The following is a 10,324-nucleotide window of genomic DNA, read 5'->3' on the forward strand; positions in this document are numbered from 1 at the left end:
CAAGCATCTTCAATCCCACAAAGATACTGACATTTTTAAAAAGTGTCCTTGCCTAAATTTGCAGTAATATCTAACACTCACCCCCAGCAGAATCATCTGGCCAGTGTTAAAGCTCCAAATTTTCAAATGTATTATATAAATGATGCGTCATCTTGACTTCTAGGAACTCAACTTAGGTAGGAATTCAGAAAGTGAATATATTAAGATCCTGGTTGTGTCGTGACCTCAGAACATAGTTCAATGCTTTCAAAAAGCCTAGACTGTAACATAATAAGAATTTAGCAAAACTCTGTATAAGAGATTCTGACAATGCATTTAATGTAAGTGTAAATATCCTCATACTAGCAATGAATAAACTGTATTATGTATTAGAACTTCAGCCAAACGCTTGACACATTTTACTAAATGTGTCTATTTTTTTAAGTACAGAATTTTGCATATAATTGTCCATGATAGACTCATGAAATCGATCCCATCACTTGGAGTCGACTCCAAAAATGTCTGGAGTCGAACAGTTCTGTGACGGTATCTGCTGTTAGTGAGCGATGTCCTGAGAACGCCCCCTCAAGCGGCCAGAGCGCGGTACTGCAGTCTCCTCAGGCGGCAGTGGGGAGCTGGCCGCCGCGGTGGTGCTGAACACGTCGCCGCTGCCGCAGCATTGGAGGCAACGTTATGACGCGAGGATCGAGAAAAGACGAGGAGAATGAGGCTTAAATGTGCACGAATCAAGCTGCGGTAGTTTTTTACGTTAGTTTAAGACTGTTTTATGTCTTGTCTTCTGAAGGTAGTAACGAGGAGATATTAGCGAAAACAGACTGCTGTATGTTTGCTAGTTGCAGCAGCTTATAAAGCAGGAAGAGAGGAGAAGAACAGCAGGCAGAGAACTAAGAGTGGAGCAAAGACGTGGTAAGCTACACTACACGCAAGACACAAAACAACTGAAGGCAACAGCTTGATGCCCTAAAGGACCCTTGCTGCAAGCTAGTAGTAAACGTTTGGCTCATTGGAGCGGTTCTTGTTGCCCGTATGTGTTCTGTGTTTATTAGGTACCCTATGGTATTAACGTAAACGCGGAAGAGAAGCCACAAAACACGCAGGCGACCCGCAGGAGCGTTATGTAACAGAGCAGAAGCCCCAGAACATGAATCTTCAGCTGGATAATACAAGAGCAATGCACGATATCTGTAATTTTAGAGTAAATTATAATACAGATTATACAATAACATATTATTTCCGTGTTTCACTAGGAATTCTGGGAGCTGACGTTCATTCACAACAGTTTACTATATCACAAGTTACAGTAAGCTATATCTATCTCGGAATTCCCAGAAGTTTAATAGGTAAACAGAAAAGAATGCAAGACAGGTGACTTTTGCCAAGAGAGGAGGAGTCAGTGAATCAGTGAGCTGGTGTTGTGGGTGTAGCTACAACTACATTATCTCAAGATTGAAGATATGTTTGTTTATATGAGAGGTGGAGTCAGTGAATCCAGGGCTTTGGTGTTGGAGGTGGAGCTACAGCTACAGTATTTAAAGAGTCAAGCTGAATTTGAGTCAGTATTCCTGGGGTAAACTGGTTCTCAGTAGTTGACAGAAGTTACTATGACTATGTAATTTTAATGCTGTAAAATTACAGTAAAAGTGCAGTATATTAAAAGAAAGTAAGAGAAACAGCACAGGTCGTTAATAAATTAGTGTTTTATAGGGGAAAAGGCAAAAGTGGCTCTTCTGGAAGTGCACCAGTCAACTCTTATTTGTAGAAGTGTGATAAAAATTATAGATCTTTTCCTAGCCAACAATTTATATCCATGATTCTTGTGTTCTGTATACCTCTGTTTGCCTTTTTATACCTTCTGATACTTTCTCCACCTGCTCAGTGTAGACACATTGAGAGAAATTCAGAAGTACATATGTAGGATAAAAGTTCAAAACTCCTAGGTAATAAACAGGCAGGCAACACTTTGCACTATTTGAAGACACACTGTGAGCAAACAAGTGAATCTTCTGGACTATAAGGTGTTAATCCTGTACAGTGTGCACTGGTTCACCCATTTATAAACCTAGACGATGCCATGTGCCGTTTTAACAGGGAAAAGAGTGGAACAGAACAGTCTGAGGGACACAAGACCTCAATGACACATGAACTGAATAAAATGCTGGTTAAATTTGAAATTGGGGCGGCACGGTGGCGCAGCAGGTAGTGTCGCAGTCAAACAGCTCCAGGGACCTGGAGGTTGTGGGTTTGATTCCCGCTCCGGGTGACTGTCTGTGAGGAGTTGGTGTGTTCTCCCGGTGTCAGCGTGGGTTTGCTCCGGTTTCCTCCCACAGTCCAAAAACACACGTTGGTACATGGACTGGCGACTCAAAAGTGTCCGTAGGTGTGAATGTGTGTGTGTGTGAGTGTTTCCCTGTGAAGGACTGGCGTCCAGGGTGTGTTTCCGCCTTGTGCCCAATGATTCCAAGTAGGCTCTGGACCCACCGCGACCCTGAATTGGATAAGCGCTCACAGATAATGAATGAATGAATGAAAATTTGAAATTTCATGTTATATTTGTTGATAGTTTATGAAGATTTAGAATTGAGTATAATCCTTTTCGGGGGCAGGGAGGTTTATAAAAAGAGGACAGGTCTGAGAGCCAAAGAAGGATAGGCTGTTGACACACAACTTTTTTGTTCTATATAAAACACTTTCAATGACTGTAGTGTACCCACGCATATTGAAAATATTAATAGAAAGGTGAACGAGTACTACCTCAACCATGCATCTTAAGACCACAGATTAAAGGCTAGAGTATGACTAATACAAATGGCCCAAGGATAATGTGATATCTTCTGTGCAGAGACAAGTAGGTGCTTGTTATAAAGCAGTCACTAATTGTAGGATTTATCAACTTTCTACATATCTTTTCCCCTGCAGTATTCCAGGCTCTCAGCAGGATGTCCTGGTCACTAGACCTGCTCCCTCTGCCCCCATGTGTGGAGCTGGGTGGTCCTCCTCTGAGTGGTCTGCTGTGGACTCTGTTACTGCTCTTCCTCTGGTATTGTTACCGCATGGGCTCAGACCCACCATCCTGCAGGAGCCATGCAGTGACCCTAAAGTCCGGCTCCAGCCTCTCCTCGTTATCCCGCTCCTCCAGCGACATGGGACGCTCCACACCTAAAACTGTGCCAGCTATCGCTATGGAGACGGGTGAGGAGGAGGGAGCAGACAGCTACCTCACACCTGTGCTAAGCCATGCCCTGTTCCCCACCCAGGCAGAGGCAGGAAGCAGAAAACTCTACACAGCACTGCAGGAGTACGCCAAGCGCTACAGCTGGGCCGGAATGGGCCGAATCCACAAGGGACTCCGCAACCAGGTCTGACCCATCACAGTGCAGCAGGATTCAGGGTTGTGTTTGAAGGGAGACCAACACATGCTCAAATCTATTATGGCAGCTAACAGACCCCCGTTGTCTAGCTTTTCAGTGATGGATGGGTGAGAAAGCGGGTCAGTCTATGACTCAGTAAACAGTTTAATTAATCTGCATATATGTTTTACATAGTCAAGGTTTACATAGTCAAATGTGCTGTAATGTTGCTAGCAGGAATAAATTTATGTCAGGCTTTCAGGGATTACCCCAGCTAAGTGCCCTCTTTTTTCCTCATTCACCCTACTTTAACTTGCTCTCTGTTTGCCTGCAGTGATCCTCCATGTCTTTATCTTCTTGCATTTAGGCCATGATGAACGATCGCTTCTCTATTCAGAAGCCACACCTTTTCCACTTGCCAGACGTTCCCAGCATTCCCTTCTTCCCTCGGGATGCTCATCGGCATGACATTGAGGTCCTGGAGGCTAGCTACTCCATAATCCTTGCTGAATTCCAAGCAGTCTACCAGAGAGGAATCGACACAAAGATGGGGTGGACTTACCAAGCACCCAAGGTCAAACTCAGCCCCTACATTTATGCACATTATAAAATGAATCACACCTTCATGCTGATATAACAAATTATATAGGTATATACTATGCAAAAACTATTTAATTAGCTTTGTAATAATGTTAATACACTGCATTTTGAAGGAATATGACAGTAATATTCAACATCTGGTTTAATGCAAATTCACAGTAATGTACTGTAAATGTACGGCTGACACCACGCCTCATATTAACATAAAGTCCTATGACTGTCAGAAGTTCTGGGCTTTGCAGCTAGCCCTCATAGCACTATCACTGTCCTTGAACATGGATAAAATATATTTTAATGTGGTTCCAAGAACACTGTTGTAGGTAATAATGGATTGGTTGACCATATAAATATAAATTTACAAAATGGATTTTTGAAGAAATAGTCTGACATGGCCACTGCTAAATAGGATTTGAATAGCGTACCTATTCATTCTCTGTCTCTCTGTGTGTCTCTCTCTCTGTCTCTGTCTCTCTCTCTCTTTCTCAATTGTGAAATCAATATCTGCACTGCACCACACTGAAAGATCTTTTAAAAGTACATCATTCTTATTTTTCTAATAAAGCTTCATTACTACTCAGGGGTGGGGCTGTGCGAGCTGGACTCCAGCACGGTTTGGTGATTTTCAAATTAGATCAGATCTGACAGGAAAAATCACAAAATTTTGTAGAAATCTGTTCCCACTGCTGCAGTAAAAACTTGTTAGAATTTTGTTTTGCTGAAACTGTAAGGTAATTAACAGACTATGAATTCTGAAAGGGATTTTGCTTTGTGGTCCATAAATAACCATTCCATATTGGGGCAGGCATTTTGGCTCTGTTTAATACAGAATCCCTAAATGATTAAAAATAAATAAATGAATAAAACACATAAAAGTTTGTGTATCATCGACATAATGACAGAAATATTTTCTTGTGGTGTTAAACCAAATAATGCATTTGTTGTGTTTGCAGGGTCAGGCAGTATTTCCGCTCTATAACGCAGGAGTGTGTGTGGCGAGTAACTGTCGTGCATGTCCATATACATACCGCACCCTCCTCTCCCTCAGGACCTTCATCAGCAGTAACTCTTTGGGGGCAGCAGGCTTCTGGGTACTGGGCCCTGGGGCCTCGCTGGGAGGAGCTTATGGCCCGACTAACACACGCCTGCGCTGTCATTTGGGTGAGTTACAAACTGATGTCCTGCACAAGTGTATTTAACCACTAATTTCATAGGAAACGTTTTTACCTTATCCCTAATGTACCTGTGACATGTTTGGTGTCTGAAATTTGTTTAATTGATTTTACCTTAAGCTTTTTAACTTCTCCTAAAGACAAAAAATAAATAAAATAAATAAAAATAAGAATAAATAAATAATTAGGCGGCACGGTGGTGCAGCAGGTAGTGTCACAGTTACACAGCTCCAGGGACCTGGAGGTTGTGCATTCGATTCCTGCTCTGGGTGACTGTCTGTGAGGAGTTTGGTGTGTTCTCCCTGTGTCTGCGTGGGTTTCCTCCGGGTGACTGTCTGTGAGAAGTGTGGTGTGTTCTCCCTGTGTCTGTGTGGGTTTCCTCTGGGTGCTCCAGTTTCCTCCCACGGTCCAAAAACACACGTTGGTAGGTGGATTGGTGAATCAAAAGTGTCCATAGGTGTGAGTGTGTGTCTGCCTTTGAAGGGTTGCCATCCCCTCTGGGGTGTGTTCCCGCCTTGCGCCCAGTGATTCCGAGTGGGCTCCGGCCCCACCGCGACCCTGAATTGGATAAGCAGTTACAGACAATAAATAAAAGAATGAATGAATGAATGAATGAATAACAGTAAAGTACTTAAAGCTCAGCTCCTGAAACACTACTGTCAGTATGCAGTAATAATATACTGCACAGCATTTTGCAGTAAATGTCATGTAATTCTCTAGTATTAAAATCATGATTTATTTATTTCTAATGATTTTAAATATTATTTTATATATTTTTTTTCCTCCAAAATATCTTACATGTTTTTTTTCATGGTGTGAATTTGACACAATGTGATTATTTTGCCCATTTTAATACGTGATTGCAAGGAAGGCTGGAAGTTACTTTTTTGTACTTCCAGGATTTTTTTGTTATATGTACCATTTCTTTTTCTATTTTTGAAAATTTGTCACATTCTAATTTTAATATAAAGACAAGTAAACACAAATAGCAGCTTTTAAATTATCATTACATTTATTACAGATACACATTTACTGAAAATTCTATGCATCACCTATGTGAAAAAGTAATAGCCTCTTAAACATAATAATGGTTGTGGAACATACCATGTTCTTTTTTATATTTAAGAAAACTATTTGAGAATAAAATTGGCTTGCTAGGTAAATCAAATCTAGTGCAAAAATAAAGAAGTGATGTTTACTGTGTTTGGGTTAAGCTGGAAAAATATATATGTTTTCTGCTGAACTATTGCTTTAAATTTAGGAAGAGAATTTTCGTAATGCATTTTTAATGAGCCATGTAACCAAAAGCTAAGAATTACAGAATAAAAGCCCTGTATTTTCCAGACAAAAAGCTTATTATTTATGTTGTAGCTCAAATATGTTTCAGTTAAAATTCTGGCAACTAAAAAGAAAACACTAAAGTTTGTTTTGTTTTGTTTTTGTTATAATTGAATAACTTTCAAAATCAGCATACTTATTTCTTAAAAAATCTGTTCTAAATTCAACTCACACAGGACTTATTTCAAATCTGTGTAATAACATTACATAACTCAAAGAAAGCTGATAAATTGCTGTTATGGAAAATATACACTGGACGTGTGGTAAGATTAGGCACTTAGCAGCAGATCTGAGATAAAATGTGCCAGCTGGCACAGAACTGTCTAAATGATCCTGATCCTACACTAAATATAAGCATTAATGCAGTGCCATAAAGCTATTTTTGGCATTTTTCCAATCTCAGCATGTCCTCTCTTTATATTTATTCTTCAATCCTTAAAATAATACTCAGTTTGCTTGCTCCAGCTGTGTTCCTATTGACCTCAATCTGCTGGTCTGGTAGAAATACATGACTTAGATGTCATCTACTGGTTTAAATAAATGCCTTAGGTAGAACTGTGACATACAGGGGTTGGACAATGAAACTGAAAGACCTGGTTTTAGACCTCAATAATTTATTAGTATGGTGTAGGGCCTCCTTTTGCGGCCAATACAGCATCAATTTGTCTTGGGAATGACATATACAAGTCCTGCACAGTGGTCAGAGCGATTTTAAGCCATTCTTCTTGCAGGATAGTGGCCAGGTCACTACGTGATGCTGGTGGAGGAAAACGTTTCCTGACTCGCTCCTCCAAAACACCCCAAAGTGGCTCAATAATATTTAGATCTGGTGACTGTGCAGGCCATGGGAGATGTTCAACTTCACTTTCATGTTCATCAAACCAATCTTTCACCAGTCTTGCTGTGTGTATTGGTGCATTGTCGTCCTGATACACGGCACCGCCTTCAGGACACAATGTTTGAACCATTGGATGCACATGGTCTTACTGGTGCAATGTGAAATTAATGAAGATTGGCCACCAGGCTGGTCCATTTTAGTCATGAAACCTCCCACACTAAAATGACAGGTGTTTCAGTTTCATTGTCTAACCCCTGTATATAACAAGTTAAATTGTTCACTGTCATTCATCTTCTCTCAGAAGCCTACCAAAAATCATCGAATGCAAAGCAGAAATATGCCCTGGATGGGGCACCAGTCCATCACATTGCATCACTCACTCCCACATTCACTCTCACACACACACACCCATAGATCCTTTACCACAGCCCATTCATCTATTAGAGTGTGAGAGGAAACCAAAGCATCCAGACTAAACAGACATTGCGAGAATACACCAAACCCCCTTTTACAAATACAGACCTGAGCCTGGGAATGAACATGCAGTCCCCAGGACCCTAAAGCTGTGTGGAGGCAGCATTAACTGTAGTACCACTTGGCAGCTCTGTATAAACTGTTGCATCCCAGCTGTATTATTTTATAAAAAGACAGAAGATGTGGTATGGTCTGTACTCAACATTTTGGAAAGTGTTGTAACTGACCGTCTCTCGTAGGCCTCCAGACTCCTGTTCATTGCGAGCTGGTCGTGGGTGGTGAGCCGCAGTGCTGGTCTGAAGGACACTGCCTCCTGGTGGATGACTCCTTCCTGCACACCATCTCTCACAATGGTACAGCCACGTAATGGCAGCCTAGAAACCAGCAAGTACTGTCAGCACAGAATACTTTAATGTGCAGTATGTAGCAGTAATCTTACTTTAATTCTGTGGCATTAAATCTACTGCAACTGCCATTTTAAGTGAGATTTTGCGATTTTAAACAAAATCTAAAATGAAAAAATGGAACGTAAATGAATAGTGGAGCAAAACAACAATAACAGCTATAGGCTTCTGATGCTAACATTTCAAGTAGTTTAAATAAAATGTAAAGACAAGGTATCAGAACCATCACTCTTGAGTGTAGTCCTGTACACTGTCGTAACCGTTATGCACAAATCAGTAACTCCTTTGAAGCAGTCAACCTATAATCATTCAGAACCATTTCTTTTCATTTGTCTTCTAGGTGTTGCTGAAGATGGCCCAAGGGTGATTTTCAGTGTGGATCTGTGGCACCCAAATGTAGCTGCAGCAGAGAGACAAGCTCTGGACTACATTTTTGCTCCTGAGCAGTAATCAACTACATATCCCAGTGTTCACCAGTTTCACCAAAACAGGAAGAGAAAGACTACCAGCTTCTCAAACAGTATTCAGCTAAACGGGTGGGGTGTGTCTAGTCTACATGGAGACCAGACGGAATTGCCATTCCCTTATGTGACCATACATTTATTGTATGTTCTTGCTTTGTATTCTACTGCCCAAATATTCTCTATCAACTCGAGTCTTCCACAAGCACAGTTTTCTATCTCAGCAGGCCCTCACTAGAGCGCTACCGCAAACATGCACTCACAAATACTGTGAAAACTATACAAGCTGAAGTTTTGAATATCTTCACATCTATTTTTGATTTGTGCCTGTCTCAAGGACTCCAAACTCCAGTTCTATCATTCCGTGCCTGATTTCATCACCTGACTGTGACCTCTTATCCTGATATATACTGTGACTTCAGTTATTCCGTTGACACTGTATGTAGATTATACCAATGTCCATTGGTGAAGACCTGGTTTTATGATATGGAGTTTTATTTTCAAGAGCTTTATTTTCAGACACACTGTGTGAAGCACACATTCAACAAGAAAAGCCCTCGTGTTTGATCAGACTGCATGCATGTGTTGTGAAGCCCAGCTGTACAGCCAATGCGATGCATCTGAACCATCCTCCTCGCAAAGCAAATGTATAATTTATTAAAGGTGTATTCTCTGAATAAAGACTTTTGTTAAAGCAAAACAAGGAGACATCATGGAAGTATTTTTGTGTCCTTGACTAGCTAAAATTACTCAAATATTTAAACACATTTTAAATAGGATTTTAAATTTGGTGTCTGAGGTTTATTGTTACATTTTGCATTAAGGCTACAAGGCTAACGTAGCTATCAAGAAGTGCAGTTGGTCCAGACAGTTATTGGTGATTACTCAGGGCTCAAGGCTCCTGCTGGTTCTGAATTCAATAAGATCTCTCTCATCTCAAAGTCAAAGTATACTTTATTGTTATTTTTTTAAAAATTGGGAATATGTTTGGCCAAAGTGCAGCATATTTAGGACACATAGACAAATAAGTAAGTATCCCCTCCCCCCAATAAAAACAATAAGATGAATAAAACTATGAAAAAGAAAGAACAGTGTTACAAGAATTAAAAATACAATTCGTTTTTCATTTCATCTCCAACATTTGTTCAAAAAACGTTGGTGAAGAAACTACAGGTCAAAGAGTTCAGTCCAGATAAACACACACACACACACACACACACACACACACACACACACACACACACACAGAGTGAGAGAGGGTACGGTCAATATGCAGCATCCTAGAAATTGAGTAATGAGTCCTATAATGTAATGTACCTTGTATCTGAGAACAAAAGTGCTTCAATTTATGATCATTTTACTATTAGTCTGCTGATTGGTCGGACAATTAGAAACGCCTGATTTCCTCAGCGTTTTGATCTTGCATTACGAGTTAAATTGTATTGAAATGGCTGTTGAAACTGAAAATGTGGCACAAACAGCCTCACCAGGAAATATTTTCACCAGCTGCCACTGTATATAATATACTACCATACAACAATAACGAATGAACTATGTGTCCCCATCTCTGATTTTGAGGAGATATCAAGATATTGAGGGTACACACAACAGCTAAAAGGCCTTAGAGCAGTTCGCTCAAATGGCCCTGTCTTCAGCCCCGATCTTATTAATGCATATTTGAGCAGATCATCAG

General features: G+C 40.5%; 1 protein-coding gene across 1 annotated transcript; it reads left to right on the forward strand.

Annotated features, from left to right (window-relative positions):
* The first annotated feature begins 629 nt into the window (after positions 1–629).
* asphd1 (aspartate beta-hydroxylase domain containing 1) lies at positions 630–9,290 on the forward strand. The gene is made up of 6 exons (XM_066642823.1): positions 630–906; positions 2,917–3,356; positions 3,715–3,921; positions 4,898–5,105; positions 8,006–8,119; positions 8,511–9,290. Exons 2-6 carry the CDS (start codon positions 2,937–2,939, stop codon positions 8,618–8,620), a joined length of 1,059 nt encoding a protein of 352 aa, XP_066498920.1. The 5' UTR covers positions 630–906; positions 2,917–2,936; the 3' UTR covers positions 8,621–9,290.
* Positions 9,291–10,324: the final 1,034 nt, after the last annotated feature.

The sequence above is a fragment of the Hoplias malabaricus genome, chromosome 13, assembly GCF_029633855.1.
Source record: "Hoplias malabaricus isolate fHopMal1 chromosome 13, fHopMal1.hap1, whole genome shotgun sequence".
NCBI classification, from domain to species: domain Eukaryota; kingdom Metazoa; phylum Chordata; class Actinopteri; order Characiformes; family Erythrinidae; genus Hoplias; species Hoplias malabaricus.